The sequence below is a fragment of the Simochromis diagramma genome, unplaced genomic scaffold (assembly GCF_900408965.1).
Source record: "Simochromis diagramma unplaced genomic scaffold, fSimDia1.1 OVJJ01000603.1, whole genome shotgun sequence".
Taxonomy (NCBI): Eukaryota; Metazoa; Chordata; class Actinopteri; order Cichliformes; family Cichlidae; genus Simochromis; species Simochromis diagramma.
Window position 1 is genome coordinate 17,574,687 of NW_024387414.1, and position 21,405 is coordinate 17,596,091.

General features: G+C 41.7%; 1 protein-coding gene across 4 annotated transcripts; it reads left to right on the top strand.

Moving 5' to 3' along the window:
* The first annotated feature begins 2,089 nt into the window (after positions 1–2,089).
* LOC120721288 (myocardial zonula adherens protein) lies at positions 2,090–17,159 on the top strand. Of its 4 annotated transcripts, none has more exons than XM_040011509.1 (15): positions 2,090–2,208; positions 4,663–4,868; positions 5,616–5,696; positions 8,840–8,932; positions 9,916–10,077; positions 10,193–10,285; positions 10,399–10,512; positions 10,627–10,779; positions 11,441–11,566; positions 11,769–11,897; positions 12,540–12,634; positions 13,277–13,382; positions 13,797–13,880; positions 14,122–14,228; positions 14,317–17,159. In XM_040011509.1, exons 2-15 carry the CDS (start codon positions 4,791–4,793, stop codon positions 14,918–14,920), a joined length of 2,025 nt encoding a protein of 674 aa, XP_039867443.1. In that variant the 5' UTR covers positions 2,090–2,208; positions 4,663–4,790; the 3' UTR covers positions 14,921–17,159. The 4 variants fall into 4 exon arrangements, 3 of the variants coding, with proteins under 3 accessions (XP_039867443.1, XP_039867444.1, XP_039867445.1); XR_005693149.1 differs by lacking the exon at positions 2,090–2,208 and having other exon boundaries at positions 4,346–4,868; positions 14,317–15,564; positions 16,025–17,159; XM_040011510.1 differs by lacking the exon at positions 2,090–2,208 and having other exon boundaries at positions 4,346–4,868; positions 14,167–14,228.
* Positions 17,160–21,405: the final 4,246 nt, after the last annotated feature.

Consider the following 21,405-nt stretch of genomic DNA (forward strand, 5'->3'; position numbering starts at 1 on the left):
CATTTATACACTGAGAGGTAGGGAACAAAGCTCAGAACAACATAAAACAAATGGCAACAATCGGGGATGCAAGGAAAACATGGCCAGGAAAGGAAAGCTAGGTAAGAACATATACTAAACATAGAGACTAGAAGACTCACATTAAACATGAAAAAAAGAGATGTCGGATCAAAATCAAGACATGAACCAAATCTCGATGAAACTCATCGCTGGAATAATCATGAAGTAGGAACTAAAGAGAGAATATTACACTAAATGCACAAAACTCTATGGGATCAAACTTTTGGGGCCAAAACCAGGGATCATGACAGTAGCAGCAACTACAAGCTGAAATTCACTGCTGCAGGGATGCTGAGAAGTCACCAACTACTGTTGTCGGTTTCAACAGCTAAATCCCACACAAACAGCCAGTCCCACACACCAAAAAGATCAAACACCTGTAATCTGCACGCAACAGCAAACAATAGTCTCCTTATTACTGTGTTTAATGTGAACCTCTAATTATCATTGTCTTCTAGTGGTGGAGAATGTGCTCAGATACTTTAATTAAGTCACAACAGCAATACACATTCCTCTACGTAAAACCACTGCAGTGGAAATAAATAAATGCAAGTATGCATTTTGTTTTTAAATGTACTTAAAGTGTCGAAGAAAATATATTCTAATAGCTTGGATTGTAGTAGTATTATACATGACATTAGCATTTTGTTAATGTTGAGTCATTACTGTGTGATCAGGAGTTTACAGAAGTAGTCATTACTGATCAAATCTGACAATTACCGCCATCATCACTCATTCATTTCCTCGTGTTTATTACAGAGGGGCTGTAGCCTGTAGCTGTTAACGATAGGAGGACGCCCGAGTATTTGGAGTACTCAGAGAGAACAAGCAAAGTCTGCACAGAAACAGGCCCCACCTGGCTGGTGTATTCAAAACCACGATCTTCTGCCTTCGTCAATCAAAAAGAAAGACCGGAAAAAGTAAAAGTTTCCTGAGCAAAAACTTGCTTTTCCAGCCACAAATTTTGTGTGACAGTTTAAACCAGATACAGCTTGAGCTGATTTCATTTTGGTGAAAATTGGGTCAAAGTCACAGCAAATTTGAAATCAGTAAAACTGTATATCACCCACAGTTTTTTATGTGTCATCTCCAAACCTCACTACAATATTCGGGACAGAGACTAAACTACAAAGTTTTAGTACAGCTGTTGCCCTCCGCAGGGAGTTGTGCTCTCTGTGTGCTCTTGCTAAGGTAGTATCAGTTGATTAATCTTAATCTGTAACCTGTACAGTTTAACCATATTTCCTTTGGGTAGAAGTAAAACTCCAGCTAATATTTTTTACATTCCTAAAACATCCTTATGCACTTATTACTAATCATTAAAAACTCAGTCATACTTATTATAAAGTTAAAATTGCCATTTACATTTGCTTTAAAGAGCGTGAAATGGGAAGATCGGGTGGTGGCGTCATAAATAAAAGACTGTGTAGCTGGAGGCTGCAGGCTGTGGCCTGCTTCACTCACTGTTTATTTTTCTTTTCACTTGTCAGTGCTCCCACCTTCAGTTGACAACGTGAGAGTTTTTTCCAAAACCTGTTTGAGCAGGACAAGGATCATGATTAGTGATTAAAGTATGAGTTTGTTCTCATTAATGCAGCATGTGGTGGTTTATAGGACCACTGCTGAAACACACCTTCTCCATATCGCTGGCTTGTTAGTTGGTTTGACTAAAAGGTAGTATTTGATGCTCTGGATAGGAGGACAGACTCACACTTACGTAACATTTGTGAATGATTAATAAATGACTAAAAACACACTAACGGATGGTATAGTGGTCTACTGGTCAGCACTGTTGCTTCACAGTCTCTTTAAATCTACCCACAGCGTGGGTCTGTTGTGTGGAGCAGGTGGATCTAAGTTGGCTGCAGGTAAGAATATGAGGTTGTGTCTCTCTCTCTTTGTGTTTCCTCTTTGATAGACTGGTGATCTGTCCAGGGTGCAGGGCAGGGGTGGGCAATTCCAGGCCCCGACGGCCGGTGTCCTGCAGGTTTTAGATCTCACCTTGGATCAACACACCTGAATCACATGATTAGTTTGTTACCAGGCCTCTGGAGAACTTCAGGACATGTTGAGGAGCTAATTTAGCCATTTAAATCAGCTGTGTTGGATCAAGGACACATCTAAAACCTGTCTGTGACCTTGAATTAGGTAAGAAGAAGAATGTTATTATTTATGTCACAATATTATGACATAACTAATAGCATCGCTAAAGATGAATTAAAATCGCTATTTAGTGTTCTTTGTTTACTAACAGTATTAACAACACTGTTTACTCTATTTTGCTATTTGTCATGTATGAATTATTGCTCTGTTTTCTGCTTATAAATGTACTCATGTTGCTTCTTTATGTAGAAAGTATTTTTAGAAACCCTGTAAATCTGGTTGATGTTGTGACACCAGTACTGTGGATTTAATCCAGAGAGTGACATTGTGATTGTGACGGGAGGTGAATATCATTATGAGAGAGAACTTCCATATGACATTGGACTTGGACAGAGTGGCTGCCTTACTGATTGCAGAAACACCATTTGTTTGATGTCTGGTTAACGATTAACCACAGAGTCCAGTAGAAATGCATCTCGTATTATTCTGCGAGCTTTTCTCATCATATTTATTGACGCGAGCTAACAGCAAAGCTTTGATGAAGCACCACGTGCAGCTGAACGGGCTCTCGCCAGGCAACTTGAGTCTTTAAACTTGATTCCTCATTCTTCAGAGACTTTGTCTCTAGTTTCTATTGAAAGGGAGTGACTGCAGCCATTCAAAAGAGGAATGTGATCTGGCTGTGCAGAAGACTGTGCTTCTGGTCCTCAAAGATAATTGTCAGCATGAATAATCATAAGCAGAGCGCATATTTTGTCAGTGTAAAACCAAGTAAAACATGGAGTGGTAAGGAAGAACATTAAAAAATCATGTTTGCAGTGCGGTCTTTCTTTTCATCCCTCTCACGATATCAATAATTGATCTAGTGTAGCACCTCCTCTGTTGGCTGGTTGGCATTCACAGTCATGTGGAAAAGCAACACCCTCGCTGTTTTCATTAGGAGGATGAGTAGCAGCCAGGTGCTGCTAATGAAAAGCACTCGATTAAGTGACAATCAGCACCTCTATAAAAGCACAAGTTCTGTCGGTTTACTGGTCTGTATCATTCAGCCGTGTGTTAACACAATGCCACAATCTTCCCAGCAAATTCAACCCCAGGTCAGATCATGTAATGGAAAAAAGGGAAAAAACTACATCTCAGACTCTACAGGCCTCAGGCAGCACGTTAAATCTTAAAGCTTATGACTGTACGATTGAAAACAGAACAAGTATGGTTTGTTTAGAAGACTGAGGTGACGCAGGTGAAACAAACAAAAAGCGCCCCTTCATTGGTGCATAAAATTCAAATAACAAAGTCCATAAACAAATTCATCTAAATCCAGCAAGGGGGGGGGACAGAAGGAAGCGTGCTAAGGGTAAGCAAACGCTGTAACAGAGGACAAAGGTAAGACAGCGTTATTTATACTCACACACTGACCAGAGACACAGCTGGGAGGAAACAAGACACAGGTGGACACAATCAGCACAATCACAGAGGAGGAAGTAAGACTGAACACAAGACAGAAGACAACTAAGTAGCAAAGTAAAAGAGGAAGAAAGTAACAATAACTAAAGCGGGAAACTCGATACAGGAAAACTCGATACAGGAAACAGACACAGAAGGAAAGTAGGAGAAAGAACTGAGGAAACTAATAAACTCTGATATAAACAGACCTTTGAAATCACAGGGCGTACTGTCCAGACATGGAAGTCTATGAGCTTTTGTTTTTTGTCTTTTTATTCTATGGCCTGTCTTCCTACATTTAACCTCCAATTTAAGTTATATTATGGACTTTTGTTAGCAAATTTAAAAAAGAATAACTCTCTTGGTTTATGTAAAGGTTTCAATCAGATGAAGACGCTTAATTTTTAAAGGCTATTATATAAGAGCCCCCATAATGCACTTGGCAGTCCTACCTGCGAGAGCAAATAATGAGAGCGAGTGAATAAGAGGGAGAAATCAGATTCCATCTCAATGAAAACCCTACCTCTGCCACTCAATGTGTTTTATTTCTCTTCTCACAAAGCAAAACTTAATCTAAATGTGTTTTAAGTCTAATAACTCTTGTATGTATAACAGGCCTGGCAGGCAGTTTTTGTCTCACTGCTTCATGTGAACAGTGGGCTCCTCTTATTAGCCACTCCCTTTGATAAGGCGCGCTCCACCTGTCCCAGCCCGAGTAAAAGGACCCGCCCTGCCTGTGAAAGTCCTGCTCTCAGGGCCAGGAGGCGCAAAAGAGCGAAGCAGGTGAAATGTGGCCCGACAGGTCTGATGGGAGTGCAGAGAGACGTAGTCAGTGCAGAGAGGATTGCTGAGTGACTGACAAGCCTGTCAGTCAGGTGGCTTTAGGAGCAGTCTGGCTGGAATTAGGACAATGACATTGTTGTGTTTGTGCTGCTGAGAGCTGGTTTGCACCTGTTCATTTCACTGACTGAGGGGGAACCTCGCAGCCCTGAGGATACCCACTGCAGACGCAGCAGCAGAAGCAGACTTAGAGTGGAATTTCCCTCCTGTTCCCAGGCTGGGGCCGGGGGCGAATGGTCGCTCTGAGAATCTGAGCAGAACTCAGGAAGGAGAGTGAGAGGAAGGGTGGGAGGACAGCCAGAGAGGGAGAGGAAGAGAAGCCAGGAGTGGACATTAGAGGAGACATGCTTCGCTACGGTTCAAGACCAACTGTTTCCACCACCACCACCACAACAGAGGACTCTCCAGAGGCTTTAAGGGAGGTAAGAAGCTCGAGAGAAGCGAGAACACTGAAGATCTCTTTGTCTTTCCCCCCATTTCTCTCTGCTCTCCTCTTCTCTCTGTGTTTTGTCCTGTCCAGTGTTTTTTCCTCCCCTCTTCTGTTTGTCGGCTGTTGCTTTTAACTCTGCCGACACTTGTTTTCCTGTCTGTAAGCAAAGAGATCCATTTTCTCTCTCTCTAACGTTTTCTGACTCTGTTGTAGGATGTGTGACTCTGTTCACTTACACGAGTGTGTAATGGGAGCTGAGCGTGCAGGAGGCAGAGCTGTCATGTTTATTTGAACAGCTCTCTGATAAAACAGGCCTTTGTACTTGCCCCACGTTTTATTTTATTCCCATGGTCGCCTCATGCAGGTCGACACGTATCGTAATATTTCGTGAAGCACGCTTGTAGGGTCTGCTGAAGAGTTCAGTTTTTTTCTTTGTACTAAATTTCTTATGAAAAACCTCAAAATAGTAAAAAATCAAACAGAGTTCCCACTTTCCATGTATCTGTTTTACTTTTTAACATTTTACTCTGTTTTGCATTTACATAAACTTTGTTTGGTGCCCAGTTGCTGCTGTATGTGAATAAGCTCACAGAATTTTTTAGTTGACACTTCAAGCTTTGCCACAATGTCAGAGATATTTAGATCTGAATTTTATTTTTCTTCATGATGACCATCTGTAAATTCCCCTAAATTCAAACATTTGCCTTTTTTGTCCGTGTGTGTTTGTTTTGTTTTCCAGAGGAGAATCAGACGCCTGAGACTGACTCTGTATCCCGGAGAAAATGGAAACAAGGAGCCAAAAACTGAAAAGTCAGACAATGTAAGTTTTGCGTCTCCCTCAGTGTTACCTCCACCCTGTTACTCCGGCCAGAACCGGCTTCAAATCCATACGGTACAATACGTAAAGTTACATTAAAGAGGAAACGTCATCACACTCGACTCAGTTTGACACTGCTGATCAGAAATAGTGACGTGTGGGAGTAAAAGCACCAATAAAAACCAAACAGAAACCCCTCCCACACACACCTTAATTCATCTTATAAACCATTAAAAGAAAGATGGTGGAAAAGCTGAGATTTATGTGCTTTTTATCATCTGGTCCAGTTATGCAATCATGACAGGAGGGCGTGTGTGTGTGTGTGCGTGTGTGTGAGAGAGATAATGCACACACAGCTGTTTTACATTTACTTCAAAGCTCTGCTCCATCTGTGCTCTAACACTCTTCCACAGAACAGAAAATGCTAATAAGTATCAACAGTATTAACTCCAAAGGACGGTAACTAAAACAAACAGAGCTCATGAGAAATTAATATTTGCCTACCGAGGTGTAGAATTACTCTTAGTCACGTTTAATATTTGCTGGTATGCTCTGTGATCCTGTGAATTATGGCTGAGTCGACGCCGCAGGCTGCGTGGGTGTTTGCTGTTGGTGGCTCTGCCCCGGTCTTTGTTTGTGATCGGAGGCTGATGCCAAAGTTTCAGAGTGAAAGTGCGAGAACTAAGTGCAATGCTTGGGTTAAGTTTAATCTCCGAGGAGAGGTTTTTCCTTGTATGACTGTGCGGTGTGCAGGATCCAGAAACATGATGGCTAGTTTTGAATGAACCTTGTACAACATGTCCACTCTTTCCACCGATAGCACACTGAAGTAATCCCTGAATGTGGCTGCCTTTGGGAGGGTGTGACTGCGACTATTGGAACTGATGACAAAGGACAGTCTGATGAAGTGTGAACACAGAGTGGAGGGAAGCGCACGTGTTTAGAGCTGATGTGCACTTTAGTGTTTGGGAAGGATGCAGATTTGTGCCCTCTGCGAGTGGCAGCCGGTTTGTCCCAGAACAGACATCGGTGACTCCAACAACAGCGTCAGCATCTGTCTGTGAGATGAAAATGGCAACGAGCGATGTAACGAGTGAAGAGAAGGGTGTTTTTAAAAATAAAAACAGCTGAGTAACAGAGTAACATCACCGCTGCTGGGTGGGATTCATGGCAACACAAACTGGATTTCTGAGACCAATCCAGATGCAGATTTTCTTTACAGTGAGGTATTTCACAATCATCATAAAGCTATCATAAAGATACCACTTTACTCCACACTACCACTCCTGTTTTCTTGTATCACGTGAAAAAAGTTTTCCTATCAGAAAGTATTAGACAACATGTCGCCAGTGACTGCTGGTTGTACCTTTTACAGCGCTGATGCAAGTCTGAAAGCAGTCTTATCATTCCTGAACCCTAATCACCATGAAGTCATCAGCCTCAGTTTCACTGAAGTTCAACAGCAAACTGAAGCTTAAAGTATACGTAGAACTGCAGCACAGAGTAGAAAACATCAGGCTGGAGCCAGTTAGAGGTTCAAGAGGTTAAAACTTGTGCCTAGTTCATCTGTTCATCATGTTTTCAGTGTGGCGCTTTAAGGTCTCTGCAGGCGCTGCTGTAATTACTGTGTTGTTGCAAAATACCTGCACATGTGTTTACACAGAGTACTGATGCTTGTTTTTCAGATAACTTTTCGCTCTAGTTACACTATCTTAGATCTTAGATGTCATCACCATGGAAGGTCAAATGAAGGTCAGCAGGAATGTGGTAATGGGGACTGCATCCAGTTAATCAACGAGGAAGGAAATGACCAAAATATCTTTTCTCAGAGATATCCAGCGATACCGTGTTTCAAGAGGAATGCCGGTTCTTCGCTGTGAAGTTAGAAAGGGCGTGTCCTGCAACTCGAGACATCGTGGATTATATCCAACCGGCGACTGCGGCCTAGATGATATGTAGCACATGTGAATCATGACACACGCAGAGGAAGTAAACAGAGAACTGTTACCAGACGATGTTTCTATACCGGCAGCATTGGATTTCATCTCCGTAACAGCCGTAAAGTGAACACTGTTCAGCCCAGTGAGCTACAGTGAGCATCCTCCGTGCTTGTGTGACAAATAAGGAGCTAATCAGGTCAGACGGTGCAGTCATAGAGGAGTGAGTTCATACAAACAAATGACAGTGTTAGATGACAATGCACTGATGCAAGATCATTTTACCGAGCTGTCTCCGAGCATTTTTTTTAACATTTGTGAACAGCTCAAGCTCCTCAAGCAACAGAGGAAAAGTAAGTCAGAGTGCTTCTCCCACAAAACTTACAAAGGGCAGGTAAACATGGACCAGCATGTGGTCAAACATTGTAAAGTTCAAAGCTGAATGGGCAGCACGCAGGGCTTCGTGAAGCGAACTGATAAAGATGGCTGTGCTTCCCTCCCATCTGCTGGAATCCACATCCTCCCGCCTATTAGCAGGCCTTTTCCATTTCTCAACAGCAGGTCCTCTGTAGATTGAGTGGTGCAGAAATGTGAGGCTGGGCTCTGTCCACGAGACCACACTGGCGTCTTTGTTCCTCCTCGCTCTTATCTCTGTGAGATGTGGACACTGATGCCTCTTTTTCTGAGTGGTAGTCCTCAATGAATGATTTCTTTGTGTAGAGACATCTTAAAAGATATCAGAATCTGTCTATCTATAGATCTATAGAAACTATATAATATTCACATACAGTTAAATAAATACTTCAAGAGAGTGTTTACTTGCATTTTTGTTTAGAATCCTGCACTTTAGGCTCAGATGAGGCGTGCTGTAGAATGTATACACAAATGATAAAGCTTAATTGAAAATGTTTTGTTTTACACGAATCATGGGTGGCATGGTGGTTCAGTGGTCAGCACTATAGCCTCACAACATGAAGTTATGGGGTTGAACCTGCAGTGTAGTGTTTGAATGTTGAACCTGTGCCTGCGTGGAGTTTGACTGAGTGCTTTGTTTGTACTAAAGACGTGCATGTTGGAATTAGCAATGAACCTAAGAGCAGGCTCCCTGCTTGGATATGCTGTCAAGAGAATGGAAGAATCAATGGAAGGATGGTTGAATGGAAGCCATCCATATCAGTGTTCTTGACCTGTTTTTGTTTTATTTTGCAGACTGAAAATGAAAAAGATGTCAATGGGATGTGGAAGAGGAAGAACGGGCTCATCCAAAGAGAGAGTCCACCTGGCCAGGAGTCACCTCAGCAGGTAGACAAAGCAGCCACTGCTTCATTGAGTGTGCCCTGCGCATGCACCGTGAGGCTGTCATTAATATTGTATTCACACATTCAGCATGAACAGAGGCTCACAGGTGACCGTGGCAAATGCTGTGACCATCACAGTTTAAAGACAGCAGGCGTGTTCAAAGTGTTTCTATTTGTTTTTATTTGTTTCAAGTGATAAACTATGGCAAAGCTAATAAAATGAGCTGGATCATGCAAAATTTAAACTTGACTTACTTAGATATTCAATTAACATTCAATTCAATTAGAATAACTGACTGCTTAAGTTACATTTTAAGCTGAAGAAAAATCCCTGCAGCGTCTGTTTACAGCTCTTCATCATTTTACACCAAATGTGTGTATTTAAGGATATATGACCGCATGCTCGACAGTGTGTTTCTATTTTGGCGCATGTACACTGTGAAGCACTTTATAAATAAAACTTATCAAGGAAGACCAATTGATAATGAACAAAAGTGTTAGCTGTATTTCTCTTTATCAAGTAAAGCACCTTGCTCTTGAATTACAGCTGAAATACTGATTGAAATGTAGTCTCTGAGCTAAAGTTGTTTTTATTTGTGCCCAGGACTTTTGCTGTGTATTATTTAGTCATTGCATTGTGCCACACTGCTCCTGTGCTGGTGTGCATCTGTTTTCATTGGCTGTTAGAGGCACAATAGGCAGAAATGGGCAGCAGCTCATGTCCTGGGTTGCAGAAACACGACACCTTCGATGCACTCTGCACCATTTTTTAGCTGCACATTGCCAACTTCCTATTTCCACTGCACAGCAGCGTGGGTGCTGAAATACTTGATCACTTGCACATATGTATGCATGTGCATGTACATGCAGACTCATGCAGTGCATCTGTAAGTGTGCACACAAACACAGAGACACCATGCCAGCATAAGCCTGCCTCAGCGGTAGGTAGCTACAGAAACCTGACCGGCACGATCTTGTCTCCCTCAGCACCTCGGAGACATGACCAATGGGGTGCCAGAGACCTCGCTGCGGCATCATGGGCCCAAAGTGTATGGTGTAGTGCAGAGGACAGGCTCAGATAGACAGGAGGTGCTGGCACGCGAGTGGACAACCAGTCACCTACAGGATGAGATGAGATACATCAGGGAGGTGAGGAAAGACTGAGCCTTCAGGCCAATCATTCTTTTGCCATCACATCATCCATACAAGGCAGAGTGGGTTTCTGTTTAGATGATATCTGTGTTTTCCTGGTTTCTGTTTGCAGGTGAGAGATTCTCTTGAAAAGGTTAGAGAGCGGATGTACGGACAGTTTGGAGGAATGCAGCAATCAATGCAGAAGCTTTCACAGGAACTCAGGGTAAAGATTATGACAACACCATGTGACCGGATGCACTGACATTCCTCATCAAACTCTGACCTGTAAAGCTGTGCATAAATCTGAAAAAAGCTGTGTGCCACGTGTTTCTGCAGGCTGCCAATGCACACAAGAGGAGTCTAGAGTCAGAGGTTAAGATCCGCACGGCAGCCATGGAGAACTTTGATCAGATGAACAGTTCCCTCATATCTGCTAACCTCACCTTGCAGGTAACAAATCAAAGTCACCAAACACTCCAAAGACATTTTCTTTTCTTTTTTTACTCCGGCAGCTGGATGCTGTTACAAAAAGTCTTCACTGGCTAAAATAAGTTCCCTTTGCAGAAATCCCTTCTGGACGACTGTCAGAAGAGAGTGAGCTCGAGAGACGATGTGAAAAGTTTGCGGAGCACCTATGAGAAAACACAACAACAGCTCAGAGACAAGGAGCGTGAGCTGGCTGCAGTACAGGCTGAAAACCAAACTCTCAGGCTTCAGGTAGTCCCGCAAACACAAACTCTTTCTGTGGGAATGAACATGAATCCACGTGTGTCCACAGATGAAAACACCCCCCAAAACTTTACAGTGGAAGTGGCTGCTTCTAATGCCACAAGGCCACGAGACTGAGATGTCAGCATGGCCAAAATAAATGGGTGGAATTCAAAATTTTCCCTCAAGTTTTGTGCAAGCGCTACTTTGTGTACATTTAAAGGGACAGTGAAGTGCTCGGCTGTCCTGTAACAAAGTGGTCTGATGAGTCAGTAAGAGTGATGGAAGGACAGGACGTTTAGGACTTCATGACCCCTACCAACAGTGAATAAATCAATAAATGAAAGAACATTTTTCTATCTCTGCAGCAGGTGACATTAAAATCCAGCTTTACCGATCATCATCACAGTTCCTGAAGTTTTGAGAAACCATCTCCTGTCCTATTTTTTTAAAAAAAAAGTTTTAATTTACATTAGAAAGCAGAGAGTCCAGCTTTCAAATCACTGTGTGATCTGAGACACAGCAAACTTTTATCGAGCAGCTCTGTTAACATATCATATTGCTGCGGAACAGAAACACATCAGCTGCATCTGCATCTTCTACCCTGAGCAGAATGTGGCCTAATCAGCTGAGCAAAGTGCTAATTTTTGCTATGCTGTGGACTGTCCAGGCGGAGTCTTCACGGGAGGCCAACGATAAGGCGCTAAAGGAGCTCTCGGAAAAGCTAGAGAAAGAGTATGAGGAAAAGCTGCTGGAAGAACAACGCAGGCACAGGGAGGAGATTGAAAACCTACAGGTCTGCATTCTTTGGTCCTTATTCATACATACATCACACTTTGTTTTTGTTTTTATTTTGACAGCAGAAACCAAACCTATTGACGTAGATTACCTAAGGAAATAACTGTACACAATTTACAAATAAAAAAGTTACAAAATTCTTGACAATGAGGCAAGCCTAAGCTGAGAGAAGAGTGGCAGACATATTTCTGTTTGCACAGGCCCAACTTGATGAGTATATCAGACGACTGGAGGAAGCGGAGAGAAACATCAAAATCGCAGAAGCCAAGATTGCAGAGAGGGACCAGAGGATCATGGAAGTGGAGCGTCTCCTGGACTGCATGGGAAAGGTAAGTCAAAAATGTAATGTATGTATATGTCTTCCTGTTCCCTTGACCCTTGAACAAAATTGTGTAAAACAAAAATTACACAATACTTTGAGGGATCTGTCATATATCAGTCAAATGTTTAGGAAACGATGAAGATGATACTTCTTAAATGTACAAAAGCAACCTTCTGTAAAAGGTTATGACCGTATACATGTGCACGTAGTGGAGTTCAGTCCATGTTTACTGCAAACAACATAACACTTGGCCAGCTGCAAAAACACCTAGGACCCACTACTTTAAAACCACATGCCTGATACCGAGGTTTCCCTACAGCTCAAACCGGTTGGGCACGGGACCACTGGGGGTGCCAGCAGTCAATCCTTTGACTCCTGTGGACTGTGGGGTGGGGCCTCCATGGATTGGGATTGTTGCCTTGCTTTAGTTGATGCTCAAACTGATAGGGATTGTTGGAGTTTGGAGTGTTTTCCTGCCAGGAGAATCTTTTCAGGTGGATGTTACGTGCCAAAGTTCCCCATTAGGACCCTGTAATCTAAGGAGACGACCGATGTCAGTGATTTTACTTCCCAAAAAGACTCAAACTTTTGAGTATTAGGATTTTCATTCAGCCATAGGAAAACAGATAAAATGTTGTGATTTCCACAGGAGAAGAGCCAACTGGAAAAGCAGCTGAAGGACTGCGAACAGCGCCTACGCCTGATGGAGGTGACGGACAGAACTGACGAAACTGTAGCCAAAAGGTACAAATTAAAGTCCAGATAGAAAATTTAAGCTGCGTGTGAATCTAAAGGCTCTATTACAGCCCTTTCTCTAAAAGTGGATAAAACTTGGCCAAGACTGCATTAGATGTGAGGAAGTTCTTTGTCTTTGGTTTGTTTTCTCAAACATCAAGGATAAACTTTCATTCTTGGTGCAGAGATCTTAAACAATGAGCTGCAAACACACAGGATGCACGATAAACCCCACCTCAGACAGCACATCCAACAATAATACTGAGAAATAATTGAATAGGATGGGATATTAATAAAAAAAATAAATAAACATGTTAGTTTTTGTGTAAAAGTTCAGCTTAAAATTCTTTCGTACGTTTACCTAAAATGCAGACCTGAAAGGTTTTTTCAAGTCAGCTAAGAACCTTCATAACACTTTTTCTTGAAGCCTGAAGCAGAGCAGCTTACGCTTGGCCCTTTAAACCAGTTGAGCAAGATGCACTTTGGAGCAATTAAAAGGAGTTTTTCAGGATGTTTATAGCATTGTGCAGGCAGATTAATTACCTAGAAGGGAAAAAAGCACATAACTTTTTCATCGATGTTTGCAAATGAATCAGGGTGCTAGAGTCTTATTTCCTTCCTATGTGGGACTACATCGTGGTTGTTTTTTAGGTCCAAAGAGCTGGAAGGTGAAGCAGGTGATCTCCGCGAGAGGATCAAACACTTGAACGACATGGTGTTCTGTCAACAGAGGAAGGTCAAAGGAATGATTGAGGAGGTGAGTAGGATTTATTTATCTGTATGTAGACCATGGATTCAACTCCTCTGTTCCACTGTTTTGATAGTGGGAGTGTCTCATACATTTACATAAGTAGCCTGTTTACCATTAAAACCATGAATTAATGTCAATGCACACAAGGAACGGAGAACTTCACTGCACACAGAGTCAATAAAGGGCGGGACATCATGCTAACGGGGTGAATTCATGTTCATAATTTTGATGGGAAGGGGTTGGAGATAAAGGGGTATTTATAGCTCAGTTATTCATTGCCTTCATTTCTATGTATGGAAAAACCGAGATTAGATAACGACTCTAGTTAAGTTTGCTGTGAACTGGATTTTCCATTTCTGTTTTCCCTGTAAATTATATAAATAATGTTTTTAAAATGCTTATCTTTTTGAATTTGTGAAGGTCGAATCTCTGCGAGCTCAAGTTGCTCAGAAGGACATGTTCATCTCTGAGCTTCTGGACAGGATTGCAATAGTGGAGTGTGAGGTAGGATGAGACTGGTGTGCTTTCTGTGTGTTTTAATAACTGGTGGTGGGGTGTGATAATCTGCTTCATGGCTTCAGATGATCACATGGGCTTCTGACCACTGAATAACTGAATAACTGTGTTAATCCCCCTCTACTGCTTGTTGCTGCAAGCGTCAGGTCATTTTTTTCATGCAAAGTGACGACAGTCTTTTGCATGTAACTGACCTGATATTTCTTGTTTCCTGTTTTCCTTTTCCTAGAATAATGAATTAGAAGACAAGCTCAAGTATTTTATGTCCACACAGAATAAGACGCGAGAGGTTTTGGAAACCAGAGAGAAAGGAGTAGGCTGTGATCTGCTCCCCAGGTAGGATTGTGATACTAAGTAGCATTGGGTTGTGTTTTCTTGATTAGGAGGTGTTTTCTCACTCTGGTTTCTGACTGTGCTTCTGCAGACATGAAGCACAGAGGTATGATGTTGAACCTGTTCAGTGTGAACCAACTCATCTCTTTCCCATCCAACCCCCATCACCTGATCATCCTCTATCACCTGTGAAACTCCCATCACCCACCGAACCACTGTCACCGACACAGCCTTTATCACCCACTCATCCTCTATCACTTAGACCAAGCCCTTCCTCCATAGCGCCCTCATCCCTGGCACAACCCTCATCATCACCACCTCCCATTCAACATCCATCGATCTCTCTAACACTGCCCACTCAGCCAAGGACGTTTAAGCTTAATAACCCTCCCCCCAGCAGGCTACATTCAAGTTTACTAAAGTACACTCCTGTCCAGTACAGCCGCTTCCTGGATTCCAGACCCTCACAGGAGCATGGGACATTTTCCTACATCCACCCATCTGAGTCTGAAGCTGGTGTCAGTCCGGTCCAGCCTGGAGAAGACGAATTGGACGCACAAACAAGCAGAGGCACACCCTCCATACAAGAAGAGTCCACTTCATCCCCGCCCTCTTCTCAACCACGATCAGGAGTGCGAGTTTATACGCCGTTCATGAAACTCATGGAAATGACAGCAAAGATAAACATAGATTAAAGTTAAGTAGCAGTCCTGGAAAATGCATGAGCCAAGACTTAAATAAGGAGAGTCAATGAAGCTATGAAGCCATTTAACTTAGTATAATTACTGAAAACAGGGTTAACAAGTAACGCACAAACTTCTTTTCATAAGCAACAAAATCAAAAATAACATTTTATCAAACTGGGAGTGAAAAAAAAAACCTGGAAATTAAAAGAAACTCACGGAAGTCATTGTCCCCAGTTACAAACTAGTTTGATCCAGATTCCCTGTCAGATGATAGCTTAGTTTCCATGTGGATGACAACATGAGTGAACAGTTTAATTACTTTTCTTTAAACCTGTTGACAGTTGGATTTTATTTTGTGTTTCCTCTCTCTTTTTGTATCAGTGCTAAGTACAGAGCTAATCTGTATGTCAACAGTAAATATGTAGCTAAAGCTAAATAATAGTATCCTCTAACTCAGAAAGTGAAAAAGTGGTGATGTAAAGTCAGGTTAGCCATTAAAACATCAGCTAGCGTGCTTCAAGAATACCGCTGACTCAGAATACATATGCAAAATAATAATATGTAAATAAACTACGTGGACAGAACTACCGACCTAGCTGCACATTACTCACGGTCTGATATCCCCGTGTTGATGTTGTTATCATCATAATAATGTTGATCCAGCATCAACATTACACCTGACCAATGACGTTGGAGCATTCAGTGAGCCAAGCATTAGCTTAGAATTTAGCCAAATTCTAAGCGGCATTAGCCAACCTAACTTGATAATATATTTATTACATTGCATAACTTTATAAAGAATATAGTTAATAAAACACACAATAACGTTTTATATAAACAAAAGAATCCCCCCCTCTTCTTTTATCAACAAAGTGAATGGTCAGTTGCAATGTTGATCCTGGACCAAGATTATTATGATAATGCAGGGACAACACCAACACTGGGATATCAGACACAACACAACACACAGCACACCTGCAGGAGCTGCTCTGCCATGTAAACCCATGCAACAGGAGCATTAAAGTGTGCTCTTTGGAACAACCAATTCTTTGTAAATACAGACTGCCTGGCCAGGCATTTGACTTTATACAACTGAATTCTAGTATTAATAAGAATTGTCCAATATTTTTGTCCATATAGTGAATATAAGAGGGTTACTTATGCAATCAGAGCCGTTAATATTAACTAGACCAAAGAGTGGAATTTTTCACTTAAACTTCTATTGTCTTTGGTCAATTTCTTTTCTTTTTTTTTTTTTTTTTTTTTTACAAATATTCTTTTAAAAATGTACTAACACAAGAATCTGTTTTAAATCATTTTAAAGCTGGCACATCCATGTCAGTAATATCTCACTCATTTATGTCGGAGATAATGATTTTTGGCCAGTGAAGCAAAAAAAAGTCTTATGTGGGTTTCTGTCCCATGTTTGCACATAGCTCTAATAATGATAAAAGTAGCTTGATGTAGGATGTAAATGATGTGATGCTATGTAAAAAAATATTTTTCTAACTGATATAATATGGAATATATTTCTTTTGTTTACAGTGAATCTATTCTATTCATGTTGCTCACTGAGCTATGAGTGTTCAGTCCTATATGAAGGTCGATATGGTTATTGCGTGTATTTTCCTATCATTTTATATGTGGTCTGTACAAATTAAACATATGATATTTTGTTACTGTCAATAATATAATATTTATTACCATGCTTTGTGCCTTTGTGACAGCCTACTCTGTGATCCTGGTGGTGAAAGGAAAGCTATTTTAATTGGAAGCAGGGTAATGTGGTAAAATAGGACGTGGTAAATTCTTGAGAAATCTGTTATTAACGATATTAACTTTAATGAGGTGACTGCCGTTCCTGAGCCACTGGCACAAGTGTTATCCAGGTGTTGTCTGTACTGCCACAGCTGTGTTTGAAATAGTTTTATGATGTGCCTTTTCCTCGTTGATACATATAATACTACGATTAACGATGAGAGGCCAGCATCTGTTTGGATAATAAAGACTGTGCAAGTGATCCTGAATGTGTCACAAGATGGCTGCGCTTACAAGAAAGAGGTTTTGTGTTTTCTCAGCCAAGAACAACTACAATTTCATTTTCTGTTTTTGAGAAAGGAGAATTTAAAAAAAAATAATAATAAAACAAACAAAGAGTGATGTTTTGTTTAAGTGGTGAAGAAAGCTAATACTGCAAAATACCGTCTAGTGCATGATCTGCGAGCAATAAATGAAATCACTGAAATGATGCCACCAGTAGTAGCAAATCCCCACACTATACTGAATCCAGTCACTCCAAAAGAACAATGGTTCTCAGTGATACTCTTATCAAACGCTTTTTTCTCAGTGCCTTTACACCCCGACTCATAACACCTGTTTGGCTTCACTTTTGAGGGACAGAGCCTTCACCTGAGAGGGTGTGCCTCTCAGGTGAGGGCAGACAAAGAGCGATTCAGAAGACCCTTATGAAAAGAATATCGAGGGAACAGTTTACCCTGCCCGGGATAGGGTTACCGGGGCCCCGCCCTGGAGCCAGGCCCGGGGAGGGTGCCCGAGGGCGAGCGTCTGGTGGCCGGGCCTTAGTCCATGGGGCCCGGCCGGGCACAGCCCGAAGAGGAGACATGGGCCCATCCTCCCGCAGGCCCACCACCCGCAGGAGGCGCCATAGGGGTCGGGTGCATTGTGTGCCGGGTGGCGGCCAGGAGCGGAGGCCCTGGCGGACTAACCCCCGGCTGCCAAGACTGGCAAACCTATCTAATAAATCGAATTATTTTCACATTCTTTTAACTCAAAAGTATGATGCAAACTAAAACCACATACTGATTATACAAGAAGTATGATGTGGCCTACAGCAGTATCATGATTCACTCATTTTGATTACAGGTACAATGTAATATATAACGGCATAATAATCTCACAACTGCTACAAGCACATTTGCCTTTCTTAACACACGCGAGAGAAAGGCAACTGTTAAGAAAATGCCCTTTTGGGTGAGACAGGCCCACAGGCCCTGCATGCAAGCGTACTAACACACATACATGCAATGAAGAACAGCTTACACTACAGCACACACTATACATGCGCCTATATCTCTCATTGGTGTTAAAGCAGGGAAAACTTAACAGAGTTTTGTTATCAAATGCTGAATTTATCCACTGCTGACATTTAACTCTTCAGCTTGACAATAGGTGAAACGTTTGTGAAAACAGAGAAGAAAAAATAAAGACAGAGAGAGTCTGGTATGACCAAGCAGTAATCAGACAATAAATTTAATTGGTAACACAATAAATTGTGAGATGTTTTCTGTTTGATTGATGCGACACAAATAATTTACTGTATGAAGGAAATTCTCTTTTGTGATAATATTTTGAACGTGCATTTCAGTTGACCTGTCAACTTAGCGCATTATAAGCTGATATGCAAATTAGTTGGTTGATACTAGATTTGGAAAAATGACTGGATTATAAAATAAGCGAATAAGATGTGACAAGGGTTGAGATTAGTTTCTTATTTCTAGTGTGTGGAGGAAGGTTTTATCATGGCACACATCTGTTTACATGAGAGGAAACTCCTTATGTGATATGACATTTAGCAATTTGCAAATGTGCAGCACATCAGAACGATTACTCTGAAATTACAAAGGGAAACAATTTTGCTGACAAAGCTGCAAAAGCAGCAGCCATAGCAACCACAGTCTTATTAACAACTCGTGAAAACCACACCATTCCACTATCTGTACTGCAGGACGAACAAAAAGCAGCACCACCAAAAGAACCAAAACAATGGCTGAAACACGGAGCGGTACTGGACACTGATGGCATAATGAAAATAGCAGGAAAACCCATTCTTCCCGAATCATTGCACAAAACAGCCGCTCTAGTGAGCCATGGTTTGAGCCATGTCTCAACAGGAGGGATGATCTGAGGGATGGTCTTTATAATAAACCGACAATTCTACACTATAAATTTTGAAACTTCAGCAAAAGAATACGTGAGAACATGTATGACCTGCCAAAAACACAATACCCAAGGTAACTTAACGGTGTGTTCACACCGAACGCGATAGACGCGTGAGCAGTTTGGTGAGTTTCACCACTTGCTCCAGGAGCTGCACCTGGATGATTTTAGCGATATCACCGTCTTTCACTCGTACAGTTTGAGGACCTGCTGTCCTGCATCGGTCCTAGAATCGCCCGCCTAGACACCAACTACAGGCGCTCAATCCCACCTGCAGAGCGCCTGTCCATCTGGTTAGTAAAAGTGTTTACTACGGTAGTCCTTTATTGATAAGACCAAAAAGAGGACATTTTCCTACACCACCCATTTCATACAATTCACATGGACTTCATTGAATCGAATGAGTGTGATGGCTCAAAATACGCTCTAGTAATTATAGATGTTTTCTCAAAATGGTCAGAAATCTACCCAGTGAAAAAAGCAGACGCAATCTCAGTTGCAAACATATGGTATTCCTACTCTGATAAGATCAGATAATGGAACCCATTTTGTAAATGATGTGATCAGCAAAGTATCTGAAGCACTAGGTTTCAGTTTAAAACACCATTGTGCCGACCATCCACAGACTGCAGGATTAGTGGAAAGAACAAATGGCACTATAAAACAAAGGCTCAAGAAAACAATGGAAGAAACTGGCAGACCATGGCCAGAATGTGTAGGCCTAGTCAAAATGTGGATGAGAATAACACAAGGAAATAACAAACTGTCCCCATTTGAAATTATACATGGGCGACCTTTTCCACTACCAGTTACTAGCGAGCCACTAGATAAATCAATCTGTGACTTAAGGGGAACAGATTTCTTTAAAAAAAACAAGATAAGGACAAATATAAAGCAGAGATGTGTTTCTGTTAGAGGAGTTAACCTGTGGAATAGTTATGACAGTGATTTAAAAAGGTGTAGTTCATTTTCCTTGTTTAAAAACATGTTTAAAAATAGAGTATTAGAAAAATATATAAATCAAGAATGAAAAGAGCAAAAAGGAGAAAAAAAAAAAACAACCTCTTGATTCTTTTGCTTTGATGTAGTTACTTATCTAAGGTGGAAAGTTTTTTTTTTCTTTGTTTTTTTTGTTTGTTTGTTTGTTTGTTTGTTTGGTTTTTGCTTTGTTTTATTATTTTCTTCAAGCCCTGTGTACAGGAGCTGCATACAAAAAGATATTTTGTGAAAAGGGTTGGCGTAATAAGCAAATGCTTCAGCCAATACCTTTTGATTAGCCTTGTCTCATGCTTTCTTTCTTTATGGTAGATTTTTGTTCTGTTTTCACTGTTTTTTTTTTTTTTTCACTGTTTTCACTGAGATTTGAATTTGAATGCTAATCAATAAAATCAAAATCAAAAATCAAAATCAAATCAAACCACTCTGGCAGATTGGACGACTCAATTGTTGACAAACAGAGAAGTTGTTTTGAACAATAAACTGCCGCAAGATTCTTCTTCTATTTCCTGCAGGTTGAAGCCAGGTGACTGGATCCTTGTCCGAGTACTCCAAAGAAAAATTGGAGCTCGCCACGGTGGGAGGGTCCATACCAAGTGCTTCTGACCACTCCAACTGCCTGCAAAATAGCGGAAAGACCTTCCTGGATACACCAAAGCCACCGCAAGAAAGTTGAGGTCCCAGAGGATTCCACTTCCTTCACAGAAATCAACTAGTAAGGGAAAGTTTCACCCTCGCTTGGTTGCTTCAGTGTTGAGGGTAAAGTGCTGATTGAGCATTGCTCGCACTTCCACCTCCAGCCATTGACCAACTCTAGGGTAACCAAGTAGTAGAGTGTGTAGTACGCAGCCATGGGAAGGTGGACCCTCTTGGTTACCTTGACTACGATGCTCACCCTTACAGGCCCCCAGCTGATGCCGACAACAGCTGAACCACGAGGCAGACTGAAAAGATGGACGCATGACAACTCCCACCTAAGAGACATGACACAAGACCACATCCACCCTTGGATGAATAATGCCTGGTACGACAGGACCAGGGCAGAATCGGAAAATACAGACTGTTATGTCTGTTCTTATATGCCCAGCACGTCGACACACCCTACACTATATGGAGGGTTACAAGAAAATCACCATTGAAGACATTGGACTTGATAACGAGCATGTGATCAACTTTTCTGGATCAACTTCAATGTGACAACCTGGAATACAGCCATCCATTTCCCAGTGTTCTTGGACCAAACTCCAGGGAAGAACCACTCCATGTGCTATAAACAAAACAAAGGTAGCAGGCCGCTTGGAAACACCACTAACTGCAACTGGACCGCTGGAGGAGGAGAAGGTGCCCCTGTGAACACGACTGGACCATCTAATTGGCACATACTGAGTGCAAGGCATCGCCTGGCAATGTGGACAACGGGCATGTTTCATACTGCCCCCAAGCTGGACAGGAACATGTGCTCCCACATTCCTGTCAAACCACACTTTTAGGATGACTGCAGTAAACACCACTTCTACAGTACGCCGGAAAAGAAGATCAAC